General features: G+C 38.7%; 2 protein-coding genes across 2 annotated transcripts; one reads left to right on the top strand and one right to left on the bottom strand.

Moving 5' to 3' along the window:
• Positions 1–1,386: 1,386 nt before the first annotated feature.
• Positions 1,387–8,364, top strand: LOC5576782 (cytochrome P450 4C1). Its single transcript, XM_021851254.1, has 5 exons — positions 1,387–1,420; positions 2,583–2,777; positions 3,353–3,538; positions 3,604–4,230; positions 7,891–8,364. Exons 2-5 carry the CDS (start codon positions 2,645–2,647, stop codon positions 8,229–8,231), a joined length of 1,287 nt encoding a protein of 428 aa, XP_021706946.1. The 5' UTR covers positions 1,387–1,420; positions 2,583–2,644; the 3' UTR covers positions 8,232–8,364.
• Positions 8,365–11,553: 3,189 nt separating this feature from the next.
• LOC5576781 (probable cytochrome P450 313a4) lies at positions 11,554–15,136 on the bottom strand. Its single transcript, XM_001662818.3, has 5 exons — positions 14,870–15,136; positions 13,723–13,914; positions 13,472–13,657; positions 12,040–12,648; positions 11,554–11,977 (listed from the first exon to the last, which is right to left on the bottom strand). The coding sequence occupies exons 1-5, from the start codon at positions 15,033–15,035 to the stop codon at positions 11,637–11,639; spliced, it is 1,494 nt and encodes a 497-aa protein (XP_001662868.2). The 5' UTR covers positions 15,036–15,136; the 3' UTR covers positions 11,554–11,636.
• Positions 15,137–22,154: the final 7,018 nt, after the last annotated feature.

The raw sequence follows: 22,154 nt of genomic DNA, 5'->3' as shown, positions 1-22,154 counted from the left end.
CAGGAGCACCGCTGTTGCCTGCCGAGCAGTTGGTGAAGCATGCTACATGCAAACCAACTTTATGGTGAAGAATAACAATTTATCGTAAGGTCCAATCAAAAAGTGATCTTTGGCAAAGTTGTAGCTGGGAAGTTTTCACATAAGATGAGTGTGTTCACTTTTACCTAAAATATTATGATGGCGTGTTAGAGGGCTGAACACAAAAGATTGGCGTTTTCCATAGTAATCTCCATATAAACTTCAAATGGCGTGTGCACAGTCAAATTTCTTCCGAATCACTTCAAACTTTGGGAGAATGCTATTTGCCATAATTAAAATCGTTTAAGCATAGGGGAGCAAACATTTCAAAATTTGCATCACTCTAATGCACAGCATGAGAGTATTGAACAACATAGGGGGAGATCCCCAGTACCGGATACAATGTAGTAGAAAAGAATGCTATTATAGTGACTAATATTTGCGTAGAATAACACATCCTTGAAATATGCATGCATTTTAAAAGAAGTAGAAAAGGTTAAAAAATAAAAAAAAAAACTTGACGCATTGCCTTAATTCTGAGCCTATTTAGTAATTATTTTGAATATGAAAAAATACTCACCTCTTGTTCCCAGTACCTCTTGTTCCCAGTTTCGGACAGCTTTATTTATTATATGATATCTTTGTAATTATTGCACCAGTGTCTCAAAAAACATTAATTTTTCATGGATTCCGTCAAACATGGTATCAAACATGCAATAAAATGAAGAAGAATGAACATTCAGAACAACATCGTAAAATGTGCTATTTTTCGTCATATATAAGGAGGTTTTTTGTGGACATCTTGCAAACTAAGAAAAACTTAAATTGCTCTTGTAAATGATGCAAATGCATTGATTTCACACATTCGATGATGTTCAAATTTACAGAATTCGAGGCATTTCCAGATTGTGTCCGGTATTGGGTGCCACCTTTCAAGATCGATCAGATCGTTTGTTTAGTCTCGGAAATACCATCAATCAATCATTTCGGAGTTGTGTTTGATCTTCCGACCTTGACGCTTGCTCCTGCGGGGGCCGGCGATGAGGGCAGGATTAAACATGTCGCGCGTCGGTCGAGTGAGAGTGAAAAAGTGGCGTGATCCGTTAGTTGTGTTGGATCCTTCGACTTTGACGCTTGCTCCTGCGGGGCCGACGATGAGGGCAGGATCAAACATGTCGCGCGTCGATCGAGTTAAGTGAAAAAGTGCCGCTTTTGATTAGTTCTTTTTGATCTTCCGACGTTGACGCTTGATCCTGGGAAGTGCGTCAAGAAAGCCCGAGCAGTCGTTAGTTGTTTTCCCTCACAGGTCGCGCGCCTATTTTCTCTGAGTGCTTTTATATAGCCGAGCAAACGAGTGAAGCTGAAAGAGGATTGTTGCTGCTCGAGGATGACGGATCAATTGGTGAGCTCGTTTCATGTTACTGTTTCTAATCTATAAAATATGTATGACTGCACCACTTAATCGTTACAACGGTGAGACGTAAATTTGATTTTTCAAAAAATATGAATGGTTCGTCACTGTGAGTGTCGACATAAACTCTGATTCATAAATTATTTGTGTTTATTTTTTTTTATTCAATACACCTTCTTCTTTTTTTTCTTTTTTTTTGTAATTAAAAATAAAAACTTTGAATGGTTCGACACTTCAAGTGTAGACTTCCGAAAGGTTCACTTTATTCAACAAACTTTGAAAGGTTCGTCACCTCAAGTGTCGGCATAATTTTTCTGTACATAGATATAGCTCATATCAAATGAAAATATTATATTTACATGAGCATGTTTATATCTCACAAATCATTATTTATCATGGTCTAATCGCTTATCAAAGTGAATCCTGTGACCCAACGGTCCTTCCCATTAACAAACATCCCTCCCAGTAACCTTTGTGGAGATGCAGAGGCAAACACGGTCTCCAAATAGCAAAGGTTACACACTTACATTCCTTCCCCCAATCCCACTTGACTGCAAGGACGTGGCCGGCGCCGTTATTGACCATGTATAAATAGAGGCACTGAATTATGCACACTGAAGAAGATTATGGCCAATCCCAGCCGAACTTCTAGTTGATTCTTTGTGCATTTTCACTGACTTCGGTCAATCACGGAATAGCAACCATTGATATGTGCAGTCAGTCTAAGCTAAGCTAAGCTAAGGTATTGGGTACCACCTTTCAAGATCGATCAATTTGGTACTAAAATACATCATCAAAATTCAATGTCAAAATTATTATTATTATTTTAAAATTTATTTTTGTACACTATAAAAATGGTAATTTTTATCATAAATGGGCAACACGAGCACATAAAACTAATATTTTTTGAATTATGGATTTAGTGGCTTAAGTGTCCGGTACTGGGGGATCTCCCTCTACACTGTTTGAAATTGAATAATACAAAACAATATAATAAATGCTAATACACTTTAAGGAACACATCGAAGATTCAAAAAAATTCAAACATATTGTGCTGTGTTGTCGAACAAAGTCCTTTCAATTCTTTTGAAATCACAGGAGCTGATTCATCCTTGATCACATATTCATTCATTCTCGTTCTTTCTTTTTACAGAGGAAATTTTTAACACCTTCTTACAATACGGTGACAGATACACTTCACCAATAGCAGTTGAAATGGGCCCAATGGTGTATATATTTGTGTACACACCAGAGCAGCTACAGGTAGTGTTGAACTCGCCGCACTGTCTGGAAAAACCTCTGCAGTATTCCTTCTTTCAAGTCAGCCGGGGAATATTTTCCGCACCAGGTAAATTATATGCGCCTCAGGGTCACAAATCTACGCTTTTCACTCAAAAACACGGGTAGGCACAGAATTACTAAATTTTGGAAATTTATTACTATTTTCTATCTGCTTCTCTTTCATTCTGCAGGAAATTTTATTCCTATCTGTCAATTCGCCTGGGTTGAAGCATCACTAAGCTTCAACCCAGGTGAAATAACATTTAGTGTAGAAATTCATACCAGAATGAAAGAGAGGCAGATAGAAAATAGTCATTAATGCATAAACTATAGTAATTCTGTGACTATTTTTATTTCTGAGTGTATCAGACCAACAGTATTGGACAAAACATTTGTTTCTTTTAAGACTTATCAAAATAGATGGTCAGCTTCGGATGGCTAGATTTCAGTTGTTTATTGACCAATTTCAAGAAATTTGCTCAGCTGTTCAGATATAACTTGCATATTAACATTATATTTTTAAGTACTCGTAAAAGAATGCAAAACAAATGAAATCATAACAAAGCTTCCTAGAAGAACTGGTCCAATTACGCGTATATCAAGCCTCGAAATCAGTTCCATTAATTTCCGTTTCTATTCAAGTTGATCTTTGGAAAATTCTACGCAAATTGATCACTCCATCTTTCGGTCCGGGATTGCTGAGCAGCTTTGTGCCGATATTCAACGAAAAAAGTTCTGTTATGGTGGAACAGATGGCCAAAAACGTTGGAAAACCGCAACGAGACTATTACTCGGAAATAGTCTTATGCTTCATGGATACTATTTGCAGTAAGTATGCTTGGGAAATACTAAAATTTCGTCATTAGTTTTCTCATTTGCTATTCTGTTTACAGATACGGCGTTCGGAGTCGATTGTGATTTGCAGCGATCACCAGCTGGAGCAGAATATGTCGAAACGCAGGAAAAGTATATAGATATTGTGACGGAGAGATATTTAAAACCATGGCAGTATTTAAACTTCATCTATCGGTTCACAAACGCGTACCAGATATTTAAAAAGAGGCACGGTAAATTCTTAGCGCTGCTAACGCAAGCTACACGAATAAACGAAGTTGAAGATATGTTGTCGAAGAACTCGATATCAAAAGATTATCAGGACAAAGATGTCGGAGCTAAGAAAATACCAATATTCGTCGAGAAGCTTTTGGATGAGATACAAAAATCAGGTCACATCAAACGAGAAGATATAGATGACCACATAGTGACAATGTGTTTCGCTGGTAACGACACGACGGCAACCACAATGTCCAACATTCTGTTGATGTTGGCTATGCATCCGGATATTCAGGAACGCGTGTACCAGGAAATCATAGCCGCTTGCCCGGATAGAAATCAACAGGTATCGATTGAAGACGCCGGCAAGCTCACGTACACAGAAATGGTCTGCAAGGAAACGATGCGACATTTCTCAATAGCTCCTGTTATTGGACGGACCGCTACCCAGGATGTGAAACTAAACGGTATGAACAAAATTTGAATGTGTAAGCTCGGTTTGAGCATTTGAAAACAATCTATCGGCATACATCAGTTATACACGTTACCTTCAATACAACTTTCACCGCTTTACATTTCATGTGGGTGTGAACGTCAGTCACCTTTTCAAATAGTCGAACGACAATGTCAATATCATCCGCGAAACATACAAATTAGCTGCATCTGTTAAAATTGTACCGCAGCTAATCCACCGGGCTTCTAGTACAGTATTGAACTAACCCATCATCTTGTCATAGTTCCCAGCGTGATTTAAGAAAAACATAACAAACATTGTAGATTTTGTAAAAAATCTCAACACCAGTTACAAAGAAATGTTCAAGAAAATGTATCATCGCGATGATAGATGTTCATGAGGATGTCTATAAATTTGCCTGAAATTTTTCACAATTTTATTCGCAATCATCTTCGCTATTAAAGATATTTGAAGAATTTCCCGTATAGTGAAGATCTGATCCGTTGTTAATTGGCCATCCAAGCCAGCTTGATAACTTTTCACGAACTCGTTTATCATAGCCGACAGATCACAGCTCTCAACACCATTCAGGTGTCCATCCGTTCGTCTATCAATGCACTCTTGAAATTGTTTGCAAGAATCATGTTAATAAATCTTCGAGCTGCAAGAATCATGTGTCAAAATTACACAGTTTTGTGTTAGAGTTACACATTTTATATTTCCATCCCTTTTCACCCACAGTTTTTTCACTCATTTTAGTTTACTAGTGGACCAAGTATTCACACATGGATGTGTGAAAACTTCAGTTCACCAAGCAAAGCTATGAACTTTCACCTTACTCGACTATCTGGGGTGCTATTGGGGTTCAGGCTCTGTGGTTCTCACTCAACTGTCTATTACGCATGCTCGTTTCGAGTGTGGTAACAGATAAACAAGAGGAAAGCAACTCTGTACCACGCCAACTTAATTTGGCTTGAGCTACAAGTCCTATGTCCCACCGAAACTAAATCATGGTATTACTTCAGGAGGTTTAGGAATTGTTATGTCTCAACGCATTTTCGTCACCTCTTGCTCCATTCGCTCTGGCTGTGATTTGTCTCTTCAACGTCACTCACATTTTGGGGTCAGCCAAACGCCTGGGCCATATGAGACTTTTTACGATAGATGCTATTCTGCTTTTTGGTGTGCTTGACCCCACTGCTTTACTCGTCATGCTCTTCGAGCGGGCCGGATGGATGCCGAGGTCAGTCTTGCGATCCCGGTTGAGCGGTGACTACCGGTTCGCAAGTGCCCCGAAAATCTAAAGCCGGCGGTTCGTTGTGATCGATACTACTTGGCGTAGTTTCCGACGGTGAAGCTAGCGTACTTCGATGGAGAGTTCTCCGAAAAACGAATATCTCCCGAAACCGGTAACGGAAGACTCTGTACATCACCGATTCTACTTCACGCTTGAACTACTCGGCCTAGTCCCCGACGGAAGATCTAGCCTACTCCGATCGCAACTCGACGCCCTCTGGTCTTCTCGCCATTAATATTTCAGCGACGACAGGATTTGCGTTAACCATTCACCGCGTGCCACATACTTACGCGGTGACACATTTTCTGCACGATGGTATCGGGGTTTAGATCTCCGTCGCTGCTTCCGAGCATTTCGATCCGCATTTCCATGAATCTTGGACAGTCAAAAACTATATGCTGCAGTGTCTCCTCGATGTTTGGGCAATCTGGGCAGCGTGGCGACTCTGTGTGCCCGAATCTATCCTGAAACATCCATGACCTTATAAGAACTATATCAGGTGATAGGAACTGTGAAAGGTGTTCATCTCCCCATGCTTCCTATTCATTCAGGTTTGGGATGATCCGGTAGGCTCATCTTCCATTCTCCGTGCAGTCTCACTCGTGCAGCCGCCTCGCAATAGATCTGACTCTGACCATCGTCCGTATGTTTCTGATGTCTCTTCCCTGGTAGCACTCAATACCCTCCACCAAAGTGATGCAAATGGGGATCATACCGGCTATAACACATGTAGCATTTGACGATATCGTTCTATACGCACTCCTGACTCGCACTGTCATCCGCCGAAACGCTCTGTTCAGCTTTTCGTGATAACGCTTGGTTTCCAGTGCCTTTCCCCAAGCAGGAACTCCATATCTCAGTATCGATGATGAGACGTTAGCTGGCAGAAGCCTCGTACTGCCGTAACGGTAAACGCGCAGCTATTCAGCACGACCAAGCTGAGGGTCGTGGGTTCGAATCCCACCGGTCGAGGATCTTTTCGGGTTGGAAATTTTCTCGACTTCCCAGGGCATAGAGTATCTTCGTACCTGCCACACGATATACGCATGCAAAAATGGTCATTGGCATCAGGGCTGTGCATTTTCGAAAGCATTTTGTGAAACACGAAAGCTTGGTTGTGTCGTCTCGATGGTGACGAACAACTGCGTCGCTTCGTTCTTCGTTCCACACCCATTCGTTTCGTTGCCCGATTGAAAACAACGAACAAGAAAAGGTGAAATGAAAGAGTAAGAATTTCGTTTCATTTGGTTTCATTGAAATCCATCAAAATGTGTGAAAATGAATTTTACCTATTTTTGCAATATTAATGTATGTAATATGTTAAGAAATAAATTAAGATAGAGAATCTATGCGGGCCACCACATCGTTCATTTGAATTAATCAGCTCCTAAATTTAGAGACTACCGATTGAAAGACCAGCTCGCTGCGGTGAGGCTCTGATTATGACGCGCGATGCACAGGCAGCAAGAAAGAAATGGAAGACTACGCTTGCTGTGATGAAAGGAAAGGTTCGTCGGATTGAAACGAAACAGTAGAATTTCAATTGGAAGGCAAGCTTGAGTCAGTCAGTTGGGGACTGAAAATGCTTTCAATGAAATTAAAATGTACGGCCCTGATTGGCATAGTAAGCTCTCAGTTAATAACTGTGGAAGTGCTCATAAGAACACTAAGCTGAGAAGCAGGCTTTGTCCCAGTGGGGACGTAACGCCAAAAAGAAGAAAGAAGAAGAAGAAGCCTCATACTGCTGCTTGAAACGCCTAAGTTTGGTATCAATCCTATTGTATTCATCAGTGTCGTAAAAAATCAGCCGAATGATACCCGATCAGTGCGAAAACGAACAAAAACAAACTCCGCTAGCATGAGGCCAATTTGACTATGAAAGCGAACGCGACGAGAACGCAGTGATCGTTGTCTATCCTTCGAAAAAGGCACAATAAATGTGACCGAAACGTCAGGTGTAGAACGGAAATCCGTTTATGATTCCTAGAGACTGAAAGCCAAAGACCCCAAATAAAAAAGTTATTGAATATTAAAGAAAAGATTTGACAATCCAAAATCATATCCTTATAAAAGGAAGATTTGTGTATCGGCTCCGATGGACATAATACTTTAATAATGGTCATTTTACCCTAAATATATGACAACAAGTATGATTATTTTACTCAAAATCATAATGTCATGAAAAAAACATCTCTGTTTTGAAGGACCCCCAAATTCGACTCCGCAACGGGCCCCGAAATCCCTAGCTACGCCACTGATTGTCCCCGTACTCCAAGCTTCCAGAAAAACGAAGGAACATTCAATGTATTTTGAAACTGATTGCATGCCAAATAAAAATACCCTTGAATTTATGAAAATAATATTCTTCCTTTTTAGACGACATCACCATCCCAGCTAATTCCACCCTAATATGCTGCTTCTACAAATTGCACATGGATCCAAAAAACTGGGGACCCGACGTCAAAAACTTCAACCCGGATAACTTTCTACCGGATTTGGTAGCGAAACGGCATCCCTATTCGTTTCTTCCATTCAGCGGTGGCCCTCGGAACTGTTTGGGAGTGCGGTATGCATGGCTTTCGATGAAAATTATGCTGGTACACATTCTGCGGAGGTATCGACTGAGGACCACCCTAACGATGGACACGATAACCGTCAAGTTCAACTCGTTCATGAAAATCGAAGACGGTTGTCCGATCACCGTGGAGGAGAGGTGACGTCCGGGAAAATCCCTGCTTCATAGTTCCTAAGAAGAGCGCATAATGTTTTTAATGTTATTAATTCTTTTCATTAGATTATAGAAAACGTTGGGGTTAGAAAGAATAAAAATGATCAACGTTAAACACACCATTTTCTGTACGACTATAGGTATGCGAGTGCGAAATTCACAGAAAAGAATGAAGAAGGGTATCAGATTTTAGAAAGGTACTACAATAAGCCATTTTACGAGATGTTTCGGAACAGCTGATCGTTGCAACGGCATTAATTGACAGGAGACCTGAGATTTTGATTTGATAAAATCCAGCGTGATTTTAAACAACGCCTTATCTTACCAAACGGGGACATGAAGAAAATGGCGAAACAGAGATCCAAAAATTTTCGTTACTGCAAGATTACACCTAGTTATTGTATCAGCTACCACTTTGCTACCCATTTTCGCTTTAAAAAGCACTTTTGTGATCAGAAATATTTTAATAATAATTCTCCATATATGCTACGCTAGAAATGCGCACAGTCACGATGATTGAAAAGGAAAACTTTAATCCCAGCTCTCCTGTCATTTGACCAGTGTCGTAAAATGGCTTATTGAAGAAAGAGATAGAATTTAAGTAATTTGACAGCTGCATAAGGCTGTCTTTTTGAGGTTTGGCCCTTCTGACAAATCAGAAAATAAGAAGCTAGATGCATGATTCACTGAGGTTCTTCTCACTCTATGGACGTTTGAAGGAAGATACCAAAAAGTTTGTATGCGCAATGTGCGTATGTATGGGGCAACATTAAGCCTTACTTGTGGGATTGCCCTTAGCGCAAACGAATCGTTGAGATTCGTACCAGGCAGCAGAATTGCAACGTTTTCGTACCCGGAATGCTCCTGGCAAAATCTCCAACAATTCTCATGTTTCAATTAACGAGTTTTTGCTTCGAAAACAACCCAACAGGTATATTTTAATCATGCTCATTAACAAGCTAATTTTTTTCAGACTAGTACTGCCGTGAATCGCAAGTCAGTCCCATCTGCATTTTCGTCAAAATTGAGTTGAGTTCAGTTTTCAACATATCTTCCAATGCTCTTTCAGCTGCCCTATTGAGATAATAAGATTTGTTCGGAAAAAGTAGGAAAAAAACAGCAAGTCAAATTGTCCCATAATGAAAAGTAACCACATATCAGTCCCACAACAGATTTCCGCACCGTGTAACACAAAAATGAACCGTGTTCTGATCATTTTTATATTTTTTTCAGAAAGATATCGTTGTGAAATGCAAACTGTGAAAGTTTCATTAAGATTTGAACATATTCCAATCCTCTGGAATTTTTTGAATATTCATATGGAAAACGAGTTTGGAAACTTCACACCCCATTTTCTCAATGCATACTTTTTACAGATGGGAATGACTTGCGATTCACGGCAGAGTACCCGTTCGAATTTGTTCAATTCCCAGAGAAATCTATATGCCAATAATGTCACAAGTAATTTCAGTCTCCCCTCATCAAATATAGGTACTTTCTATTCCGTCTCTTCATCAACGGAAAATGCAAACAGAAAATCAAAAGAAAATGTCCCTACTTCAAGTCTCCCTCTGATTTCGATTTTTTGTGAACAATTAGATGAAATGATTGATGTAATGTTCATAACCACCACTTTGGCTTAAGCAGTCTAAGTTAGTATAGAATTTATTAATAAAATTTCTATTGGATTAAGTTTTTCTGATAGACTCGAATAATGTTATGAATAATCTTAATTGGAATGCTTGTTCTTTGAATGGTAAAGAAGATGAGCTGTTTAACAGCTCATAACTCACACATAGCAGTTATTACTGAATTTGAAACCTGGACCAAAACTCAAAACCATCGAAACCACAGTTTTTGAAATTTTGAGTGTTTCTGTTAAAACACAGCTTGGTAAGTATAGCTGCCTATTTGCCTTTTCAATGCACTGGGTAGCAAGTAAATTTGCTTTGAATGGACTAGCGGAAATTGACTCGCAATAAGTCTTTTTTTATATATTTTATATATCGCAATAAGTCTTTTTTATCATCACTCAAACTATTCGTTTATAGCAAACGCTAGAACCAGAGACGGACGAGAAACCGTTTCCCTAACGCTTCGATTCTTCCACGCGCATGCCTTTCCTTACGCCTGATACATAGGCAGTCTACTAACCACAAAAGCAAACCTCTCTGCAATGCCTTTTCCCCCAATCCATACACTTCCGCGTGAACTGGCGTAGATGCAGTCGGACTCCACGGTCTACAGTGGGCCAGTATAAGTGCAACATCATTTCCTCCCCCTTCCCCACATTGGTCTGCATTCTGACGTGGCAGGCGCCATTGTCGCCTAAAAATAGAATATCACCAGCACTTATACACTGAGGGTTCTGTTAGTCCCAAGCAGTCATTCGGTTGGTTCCTTGTGTAAGTGCAGCTGATCTGGTGATACTGGAGTAGCAACCACGGGCGGCCAATCAAGCTCAAGCTGAAGCAAGCTCCAGTGTAGGATCTCCACTAAATAAATTTCCATTTTTTTTCTAGTACCTATGTAAATTTTTGAACCGCTGTTGGACTATCGATCAGAACATTTAAAAGGAGGATTGATGTTTTTTATAGTTAAACATTCCAAGAAAAAAAGGGTGCAGAGATTGTGTATACCAGAAAGAACTTTTAAGGTCACTCGAAACACCTCCCCTCCTCCCACTCCGACAAAAATTCTGACTACGCCCATGGTCTTCAACAAGCAAATCCTCTTCCGGCAACGTTTGTTCGAGATGCTGGGCATGTGCTGTGGCGACATTTAGCTGCTTCTGTCACTTAAACTCATACCGAGGCAGGCGTCGGAACCGTACGTTGTTAACGACGAAGAGGGTTTTGGGCGCAGTTACAGATTCGTTGTTAGTGCCGATTAAACGATTTATTACATACTTTTATTTATGATTCGTGGCTTACGGCTAACCTGCCGAGTGGAAGTTTTTCGGTAGTTGTTAAGTTCATTACATGATCCACAGTTTTAGAGGTTAAAGTTCTAAGAGTTAATCAAAATAATGTTTAGTAGTTCCATGACACGAGAGTGTTTTTAAATGTACAGGCAACTCTCCTTTACTCGATATTTTGTATTTTGATATCTAGTTAGGGAACCATAGTAAAAGTTGGTTTTTGAGGCTACCTCGATGGTCCCTTGCATCGCATACCCCCCTAACTCAAGTTATGGAGAGTTTTCTGTGATAAAGGAATGAAAATTTACCTCAAATTCGGTTGAAAACCATGACGATCGGTTACACGTGCTACAAAAATTTGACTTGATATGACAACTCAGTTTGATACACGTTTTTAGTGTCCTGATGCTTTTCTTTGAATCGAATAGTAGTTTATTAATCACATGAAACAGATCGAACTTCAAACAAATTTTCCTATCTTTTTTCTATCGTCATTGGACACCCATTGGCAATGGTCAACAGCACTCCATACGCCACCTTCAGCTGGTCGAACTTGAGAGAAGTGTTCAAGCGATATTGTCTCAAAATAAATGCAATTATAGTTTTCATGGATAACCATGCAAAACGCGGTCCAAGGCAGTTCCGTGGTCCACCACTGAAGGGAATGTACGAGTACGGATGCCGTTTGGCGACATTATCCGGTAGAAAGTGGTCGGGATCGAACCGGTTTGAATTTGGTCCCCAGATTTTTGGATCACGATGGATTTGGTAGGTTCCTATTATGATTCTCGTGTTTGCCGGAATTGTTTGACGATCTGGAACATAAAAAAATGCTTGGGTAATTTCTTACAGTTCAAAGTGATTGAAAACTAATTACCGTTGAGTTTGACGTCACTGGTTGCTACTCGTGCCAACATTGCAGCAACGGGAAAGAGCCTCATCGTTTCCTTGCATACCATTTCCAGATAAGTCAGGTTTGAAACATCTTCAGCCGAAATATATTGATTTTCAATAGGGCAGACAGCTGCTACTTCCAGAAAACAACGCTCTTGTATTTCGGGATGCATTGCGAGCATGAGCAAAACGGCATTGATCGTTTTCGCCGTTGTTTCATTACCGGCGAAAATCATAAAACCGAAATGAGCTAAAATGTCCTCTCTGGGGATAGGTCCTTGTGCTTGTAAGTATTTTGAAAGACAATAAACGAAGTTGTGATATTTTTCGACACTTTGCTCTCCACACAGATCGTTGACTCTTCTATCAATATCGACATGACGCACGATTTTCTCCAGTACTTCGTTAAAATATGTGGTACAACACAGCATTTGTTTTCTGTACGCTTTTGTCCAGCGGTATATGAAATCTGGATACTTCCATACTGAGAAAAATCGCTTGGTGACAAACCCCACATAACTTTCAAATAAATCCATGGATTTATCTCCATCCGGTGACAACTGCATATTGAATTCACATTCGAAGGCGGTCACTACAAATACACACGTTGATCAAAAGTTTTTGTTATTTCACAAATTAGTCGGGGTGGTTCATTTCACAAAAAAACATTTCGTATGAAAAATGTATATAGAAGAAGTTCTTGGCTTTCTGAACAACTTTGTCAAACACTTTAACTTCATATCTCATGTGGATAACAAGATAGAACTTGCTAACAATGTTATTTTTTATAAATGTTAGAACGTCAACTTTATTTCCTATCCTAAACAGTTGAATTTCGGAAAGTTACCGTGGTTTTAATTTAGAGTCAATATGGCAGCAAGGTACAACAACGTACTGTTTTGAAGAAAATCATAACAGAAAATTATTTTTTCACGAAAACGAATCAACTCATGAATACATTTCACAAATCGATCAACTAACAAAAAGGTCATATTGACCCCAGTCAACAAACAAAGGGTCAACGAGAACTCTGTCGAAAATGGTTGTACACAGGCATTGCAGAATTCGTTCTCATTTGATTTCGAAGCAAGATCAAAGCAAGCGAATAAGAATGATCTGTTCCACCCCCAATCTATTCTAAGCTGTAGCAGAAGATGACAAACAGACTATCATGATATGCTGCGAATCATGATTGTTACAGAAAGCAATGAGTGAGAGATACTCTTAATTTTCTCAAAATGTGATCCTTGGTTGTAAATTTTAGGGAATCTCATCAGAGTGAAAGCCAATAGACCGAAAAAGCACAAGAAAGTATTCAGTGGAGTATTTTGATAGGAAAAAAAATGTGAATTACTCTCTTTCTGGTTATGCGAAACGTCACTATGCAAAATGTCCCACCCCCAAATAGGTCATACCGTAAATTTGATCCAGAGTACATTTTAGAATATCCCGAGTAAAATCCCTTTGCGGCTTGCCAACGTGTTGCTCAAGAATTTCCATAAGAATGGCACATTTTTCGTTGAAAACCGGAACAAAACTTCCAAGAATAGCTGGTCCAAATGCGGGATTGAAAGCTTTTCTTTGTGTTTTCCACATGTGAACTGAAACAAGATGGATTAGTTGTTTATGATTAAATCAGCTTGTAATGGATCCTAGTTTGACTTACCAGGGGCACACATCAATGTTCTGGGAATCCAAAGAAATGAATATTGGTGCGGTTTTTGAAGACAATGTTGAGAGTTAAGGACGACCTGTATCGATTCGGGGTCGAAAACGACCACATGAGGCAATGGTCCCATGTGTAAGCAAACCGGAGAAGGAAATCTTCTGAAATACCGTATAGTTTTGGCAAGTGCCTCTGTAATAAAGTTTATATAAATTGTTATTCGATTTCTCTACTTTTCATATCGTCGGTGTTCAGACAAATCGGACTAGATGATATTATGGCGTACTTAAAGTAGAGATGGGCAAAAGGAATCGGAGTCGTTAGAAGATCCGGATCACTCAAAAGAACGAGTGATCTGTGGCTCTTTTTTGGCGAGAGTCGGGTCATTTGATCACCACGGAACAGGCAAAAAGTCACCTGGAAAAAGACGAACCGATTATTTAACCCTAGTCTCTTTCGTTCTTTTCTCGTCTTCATTGCAACGCTATACACGTGCCTTACTTTGCGCGCCACGGGACGCATGCAAGCAGTTTGCTGCAGCTCCGCACTCTCAGCAGTCATAGTCCTGCTCACTTACGAACAGGCAGATGAAGTATAGAGAGAAAAAGTTCCCACTCAAATGTCAAAGCACATTTTGCTTCTTCCTTTTGGTGCTGGTAGGGGAAATCTGCCGAGGAGGTTGTGGAAGGACTACGAAGAATGAGAGAGCGAAGATACGAAAGGTGCGATGGATCTCGCGCAAAACCGCTCTTTTTTTTTTCGTTCGCCTGCGCGGGTCAGTTCTCTCTTCCTTTGCGAGCCGCTGAGCCATTGAACCGTTCAAAAGATCCGGTTCACTAAAATGAGTAATTCGGATCGGATCTGTTCACTAAAATAAGCCGTTTTGCCCATCTCTAACTTAAAGTATCTACTTTAAGGACTCCATATTTTCTATTTTTTTTTTCCGATGATACTTATTTTGATACAAATGTAGGTATTAGCAAATATAAATACTCCACAGCAAATAATGGAAATATTTTATTATTTCCAAAGCATGGGGTATTTTTTTACTGTAGAACCATTGAAACACCTGGTCTAGTCTGTCTAAACACCGGCTATTTGAATTTCACTAATTTTAATTAGAGTTAAAACAATAAGAGGACTTCACCTGGACTAACATTGAAGAACTTGTAAGCATGACCAATCACCGGCAATGTTTTGGGACTGGACATACTGGCCAACATGGCATACATTTTTCTTCGAGTCCATTGAACGTAAGAATATATTAAAACTACGGCTGCCAAAAGGTACGCTAACAACAAGGGCCACCACATCCCCACGGTAAGGACACTTCCTATAGATTGGAACTTTCTTCTCAGCTAAGCACAGCTCAAAATAGCAACAGCTCGAATGCAGAACTTAAATGGAAGTGAATCGAAACTCAGATTTTTTGCCAATTCAATTTTTGCTGGTTGAACATTGAACAGTAGTTAGCGTTAATAATTCCAACGCATGGAATCAATTTTCACTATAATAGATACTTGGCGTGGTTATGAATGGTGGGAAGTTTTGCCGGAACTATAGTAATAGAAGAAGCAGAGCGATTTTTATAGATCAACTGATCAATTGAATATCTGAAAGCGATAGTGAAATCCCCAGCAACAGTATAAGATAAAAACAGTCAAAAATCGTGACAAAGATAAATAAACTTAACCCAGCGCACATCGTACTCTCGTGCTGGTCGTATGCAAATTCTTTCTGCTGATGGAAGTCTTGGATGACTATGTAGAGCAATGAATGAGTATTAGATGTATTGTCGGCTGAAGTAAAATAACGTTAGCGGTGGCAATCATTTTTGGACACCGTTTTGAAAAAAAAAATCCCTTACTTGATATGGGAGTTATCATAACTTAAAAATACTACTACTATGAACAAGAGTACGGGTAAACTCCTTGCAAAAAAGTGGATTTTAAACTTGACTTGGCAATACAGCTGATTATATTTTTGTACGGGTGTGCGTTCCGTGCGTAAACAAAAAACGTGCAAATAGCCATTGGTAACCGAGTGCGTAGCTACTTGTTTCTAAGCATATGAATGGACCAGGATAATAACTATCACCACTGGGAGATAGAGGAGGATCATTTCTTCATCGTAGCATTATTAAATAAGATGCGCTTCCATTCGATGGTACGGTAATAACAAGCTACACACTCGGTTGCCATTGTCTTTTACGGCCACAAGATATGCGAGAACTATACAAAAAAGCCTTGTAGAGAAAAATTGGGTTAAGTAATCTCTGTAACATTACCACGGGGTTGACGTAGGACTACTATGGACACAACTTCGGTCAGTTCTGAGTCAGACTCTAAGAACAGTGCGATAGCTTTTTGCAGATGATAGGATGTATGATGATAGATGATATTTGCTGTGATTGTGAGTATTGAATTACGTTATGGTTTTCAGAGTTTCGGATTTCGAAGTAAAATACTCTAAAAATCAGTAGGGGTTGTGTACAAGACACGACAGCATGACGTTAACTACGCCATGTAATTTGCTGCATTTTAATTTAAGTGAATTGTCATAATTGCAACCTTCCTTTAGTTATAATTCAGAATGTCAATTCTTCTTCTTTTTGGCATAACGTCCTCACTGGGACAGAACCTGTTTCTAAGCTTAGTGTTCAATGAGCACTTTCACAGTTATTAACAGAGATCTTTCTTTGCCAAAGTTGCCATTTTCGCATTCGTACAACGTGTGACAGGTACGATTAGACTGTATGCCGAGGGAAGTCAAGGAAATTCCAATTACGAAAAGATTCTGTACCAACCAGGAATCTAACTCAGATACCTTCAGCATGGCTTTATTTTGTAGCAGCGGACTCTGACCAATCGGCTAAGGAAGGCCTCTATTGGCAATTATCAATAACCGAGAACCCCCGTTGGTTTGACCACATTTAATCTGAACACTTTTAAATTTGTACCCCGCTAATTTGCTCATCGTTCAGATTAAAAATGGTTCAAACGTCATTTCGATCATGGAACGGAGTAAAGTGAAATGGAACGCTGTGGAACGGAACGCAGAATCAAAACAAAACCAAAGAGGTAATCAGAAACACGTTTCTAGGACGACTAGATGTTCAAATTAAAAATGAACCCCGATTATTTGCATGAGGTACCGTTTAAATTAACGGGGGTGTACGGTATTCATAACAAATCGAGAAGAATTAAGAGATTATAGCAAGCATGTGGTAAACACATTAGGAAATATTACACAAATAACTCTTTAGAACACATTTGTTGGCCCTGAAAAGGTCCGATTTAATTGTTGAAGTCGATTAACACGGACACATTTTGACGGCGCACTGGTTGGAATCCTCCTCGCCCGATGAGGTTTGCGGTGGCGGCTTCTTCGGGTCTTCTTCATCGCGGCGGTCTTTGAAACTTGGTGGGGTTTTGCTTAGGAACTACCTTCTTTTTCTCCTTCTCCTCGAATGCCAGCCACATCCACAGATTCCCAGAATTTCACTTCACTCTTGCCAATCTTGCAATCTTTCCGACATCGCAGTTGTATCGCAGTTTCCGCCGATGTATTCCTCAATCATATGCAGGGAGGACCCGTTCCATTCGTTAAGGGCTGTGAAAGCGGTCAAAACCATCTCATTCTCCTGTGGGCTGCTTCCTCTTCTTCTTGGCGGTGGCAGCGGTGATGGCATTGCCTTCGGACGGCATCTTCTCTCGGTCGGTCCATGGTCAGTTTGATTTGGGCGAAGCAAGACAAACGGAGGAGTCCTTCACTATCGATGTTTGTGTCTGAGAAGCATGCCCGGTCAGGGCAAGCCGATCTGTTGCCTGCTGAGATGCGGTCCAAGCGGAGAGTGAAAAGCAAACAACGTCAACTTTTCTCTAGCACCCCTATTTATAGATTCGCTTGAAATCAACGTTCTCTTTTAAAACAGTTATTAAACTATTTGGACAAGCAGGGTAACGGTCGTATTTTGGACCCCCTAAGGAAGTGATTTTAGTTTTTTGTCCCAATTAATTAAATGCACAGCGTGACCAAGTCAAAGAACATGCCAACATGTAGAGAAAAACTTCCTCTACGAGATAAAAATGCCCATACGGTCATGTAGGATCCATAAAACTTCGAAAATAATTGAATTGTGAAGCACTGTTTTTCATTATTTTGGACCAAGTATATATTTTGGACCCCCGGTATTTTTATCATTTGGCGACAAATCCCACAACACTGGTTGTATAATATGTTCGCCCATAGTCTAATCAATCGATTGACAATGGAAAACTGAAGACATTCTACGGTTTTAGTTAAGAAATTTGAAAAAAGTTTTTGTTTACATTTGAAAAATTTCTGACGGCTTCAATTTATGTGTGTAACGTGTTTAACGGTTGCATGGATGAACCAATTAAATTAAATTAATTTCAGATAAAATACACACTGTGTCTATGTACAAACGGTTGATGCAAGTGCGAAATAGTCCTATCTTTCCAAATGACATGCAAATTGAGTTGGTCTTTCGATTAAAGCTGGGAATTATGCAGGAAAATGGCCCAGGGGGTCCAAAATATATAGTGGTCCAAAATATATTGGTTACCCTATGTGGGTTTCAGCAAGTAATCGACATAACCCTATTATGCCTTATCTTTCGATTGAGGTGCTAATCAAGGAATTTCGTTAAGCCAGTAATTAGTTTTAAGAGTTTAAAATATTTCATGCCAACGTAACGCTCTTGGTTTTGAAATTCCAATTTCACTTCTGCATAAAGAATTATTATTTTAGTATCAAACTGAGCAGCATAATCCAATGCAAACGCAATCAGTTTCCGGTAGTTAGTGCCTGTGCTTTTACTGTTCATAAGTCGCAAGGTGGAACTTTCCCCAAGATCGTGTACGACTATGACAAAAGCCAGGATCAGCAATATGTATATGGTCGCAGAAAATGGGTTAACCAACGTGCGAAGTTTGATTTTTGACCAACTTCGCCACGTCGCGAGTCACTTCACTATAGTGCGCATCTATGCCCTCCGCCGTGTGCATTATGCGCACTATTAAGAATCGAGTCGCGACGCGGTGAAGTTGGTCAAAAATCAAACTTCGCACGTTGGTTAACCCATTTTCTAACGCGAAGCAGTATAAGATGTCGGGAAATTCACTTCACGTAGGCGGATTACTAGCTGCAGGTATCGTCGTTTCAAGCGCAATGAATGCTGCTGCTGCCGCTGTTCAGCCATCAACCGGATTAGCGTCGAATTGCGCGGATAACGGAGGTTGTAACTACGTCTGTGAAGTTGATCGAGTTGTTCCAGTGAAAGTTTCAAACCAGAAGAAATCTCCTCAATGTTGCCATCGTTTTCTGGAGACACTGGAGAAGATGTAAGCCATTTCATATCCGTTGTAGAAAATACGAAACGTGCGTTGGGTGTGAATGAGTTCATCATGAAGCTTGTCGTTATTCAAAATTTGAAAGGGAAGGCTAAACTCTGGTTGCACTCGCAGGCGGATTTTTTGCTGAAAAATTACTAAGAAATCATACGAAGCTTGAGGGAGTGTTACGATAGTCCTGTGAACACAATTGAGATTCGAAGACTGTTGGAAAAGAAGACCTGGAGTGGAAAATTTGAAACGTTTATGGAATACTGTCAAGACAAAAAAGTTATCGCCCAAAAATTGAAGATGCAAGAATCTGAAATAGTCGAATACATAGTTGAAGGAATATTGAATCCAGTACTGAAAAAACAAGCACGAATGATGAATTTCAAAACGGTTGAAGAGATTGTTCAAGCTTTTCGTATGATAGGAAATGACTCAAGATTGGAGACGTTTTCAAGGAGGCCTGTGAAATGCTATTGCTGTAACCAATTTGGACATATTGCTGCCTATTGCTGGAAGAAACGAAATGTTGTTGGACCATATCGGTGTGAGACGAACACTTGCTGTCAATCAATATCAAGAAACATTGCGGCTGCAGTAAAGAACGACTTATTAACTTCAGGAGATGGACGTAACGGACAGATAGAATTTCAGCTTATTAACACACCGAGGACGAAGCCTCAAAATCAGTTGGAACGCTAAATTCAACCCACTATATCTCGGCTGTCATAAGCCCGATTTACACAATTTTGGCACCTACAGAAATGTATGGGCTTCTAGATTCATGTCAGATTTTTGAAATATTTTTGGGAACTACTGTTTGATTTGTAGTACTTAAAACACCGGAGCAAGTCCTAAAAAAATTTCTAACCGGCGGTAATTTGTAGATAACTTAGAATTTATCGCGATAACCTATAGATTTTTTTATTGTATGATGATCGTATTAGTGTAATCTAACAATTGGCATTGAATTTTTGATTGTTAGCCTTTCAAAGAACTACAATATATTCACAAAACTGCGTAGAATACAGAATAAATACATTTTCAATTATAACTTGAAATTTATCGCGATGACCCAAACATTTTATGATCTTAAAATATACTCATATTTAAGGCCATTAAATTTGCAGAACACTGATAATAAATTTCTGTTGGAAAAACTACAATATTTTCACAAAATAGTGAAAAATACAGGAAAATACAGGTTTTCTACAGTAATTTCATATTTATCGCAATGAGTCATCAGTTTTATAATTTTAAACTCTTTGTGTGTTCATGAGAAACAAATTTCCTGAACATTGTTGATCGTTGTTTGTTCAAAGAACTACAATATATTCACAAAACTGCGTAGAATACAGAAAAAAAAATACATTTTCAACTATAACTTGAAATTTATTGCGATGCGCCAAACATTGTATGATCTTAAAATATACTCAAATTTGCAAAACACTGATAATAAATTTCTGTTGGAAAAACTACAATATTTTCACAAAATAGTGAAAAATACAGGAAAATACAGGTTTTCTACAGTAATTTCATATTTATCGCAATGAGTCATCAGTTTTATAATTTTAAACTCTTTGTTTGTTCATGAGAAACAAATTTCCTGAACATCGTTGATCGCTGTTTGTTCAAAGAACTACAATATATTCACAAAACTGCGTAGAATACAGAAAAAATACATTTTCAATTATAACTTGAAATTTATCGCGATGACCCAAACATTTTATGATCTTAAAATATACTCATTTTTAAGGCCATCAAATTTGCAGAACACTGATAATAAATTTCTGTTGGAAAAACTACAATATTTTCACAAACTAGTGAAAAATACAGGAAAATACAGGTTTTTCTACAGTAATTTCATATTTATTGCAATGACTCATCAGTTTTATAATTTCAAACTCTTTGTGTGTTCATGAGAAACAAATTTCCTGAACATCGTTGATCGCTGTTTGTTCAAAGAACTACAATATATTCACAAAACTGCGTAGAATACTGAAAAAAAAATACATTTTCAACTATAACTTGATATTTATCGCGATGACCCAAACGTTTTATGTTCTTAAAATATACTCATTTTTAAGGCCATCAAATTTGCAGAACACTGATAATAAGCTTCTTTTGGAAAAACTACAATATTTTCACAAAATAGTGAAAAATACAGGAAAATACAGGTTTTCTACAGTAATTTCATATTTATCGCAATGAGTCATCAGTTTTATAATTTTAAACTCTTTGTTTGTTCATGAGAAACAAATTTCCTGAACATCGTTGATCGCTGTTTGTTCAAAGAACTACAATATATTCACAAAACTACGTAGAATACAGAAAAAATACATTTTCAACTATAACTTGAAATTTATTGCGATGCGCCAAACATTTTATGATCTTAAAATATACTCATTTTTAAGGCCATCACATTCGCAGAACACTGATAATGAATTTCTGTTGGGTAAGCTACAATATTTTCACAAAATAATGAAAAATACAGGAAAATATGGGTTTTCTACAGTAATTTTATATTTATCGCAATGAGTCATCAGTTTTATAATTTTAAACTCTTTGTTTGTTCATGAGAAACAAATTTCCTGAACATCGTTGATCGCTGTTTGTTCAAAGAACTACAATATATTCACAAAACTGCGTAGAATACAGAAAAAATACATTTTCAACTATAACTTGAAATTTATCGCGATGACTCAAACGTTTTATGATCTTAAAATATACACATATTTAAGGCCATCAAATTTGCAGAACACTGATAATGAATTTCTGTTGGAAAAACTACAATATTTTCACAAAATAGTCAAAAATACAGAAAAATACAGGTTTTCTACAATAATTTCATGTTTATCGCAATGAGTCATCAGTTTTATAATTTTAAACTCTTTGTATGTTCATGAGGAACAAATTTTCTGAACATCGTTGATAGCTGTTTGTTCAAAGAACTACAATACTTTCACAAAATCTTGCATTGTAATTTTCTGTATTAAATTCTGAAATTTCTTCTACAATTTATTGGTTGTCTCTAGACCTTATCAATTTAAAGACAATGCTTCAATTGTG

The sequence above is a fragment of the Aedes aegypti genome, chromosome 3 (assembly GCF_002204515.2).
Source record: "Aedes aegypti strain LVP_AGWG chromosome 3, AaegL5.0 Primary Assembly, whole genome shotgun sequence".
Classification (NCBI taxonomy): Eukaryota; Metazoa; Arthropoda; class Insecta; order Diptera; family Culicidae; genus Aedes; species Aedes aegypti.
The sequence above is the reverse complement of the archived record's forward strand: the minus strand, read 5'-3'. Positions and strand labels throughout refer to the sequence as shown.

What these genes read in the sequence shown, in the direction of transcription:
- LOC5576782 (XM_021851254.1), top strand. Translation starts at nt 2,645, where the DNA reads ATGGGCCCAATGGTGTATATATTTGTGTACACACCAGAGCAGCTACAG. An exon ending in GGGAATATTTTCCGCACCAG is followed by an intron (nt 2,778 to 3,352) that starts GTAAATTATATG and finishes TTTCTATTCAAG; the next exon opens with TTGATCTTTGGAAAATTCTA. An exon ending in CCAGGATGTGAAACTAAACG is followed by an intron (nt 4,231 to 7,890) that starts GTATGAACAAAA and finishes CTTCCTTTTTAG; the next exon opens with ACGACATCACCATCCCAGCT.
- LOC5576781 (XM_001662818.3), bottom strand. Translation starts at nt 15,035, where the DNA reads ATGTGGTGGCCCTTGTTGTTAGCGTACCTTTTGGCAGCCGTAGTTTTA. An exon ending in GTTCTTCAATGTTAGTCCAG is followed by an intron (nt 13,915 to 14,869) that starts GTGAAGTCCTCT and finishes ACTTTATTACAG; the next exon opens with AGGCACTTGCCAAAACTATA. An exon ending in AACATTGATGTGTGCCCCTG is followed by an intron (nt 13,658 to 13,722) that starts GTAAGTCAAACT and finishes ATCTTGTTTCAG; the next exon opens with TTCACATGTGGAAAACACAA.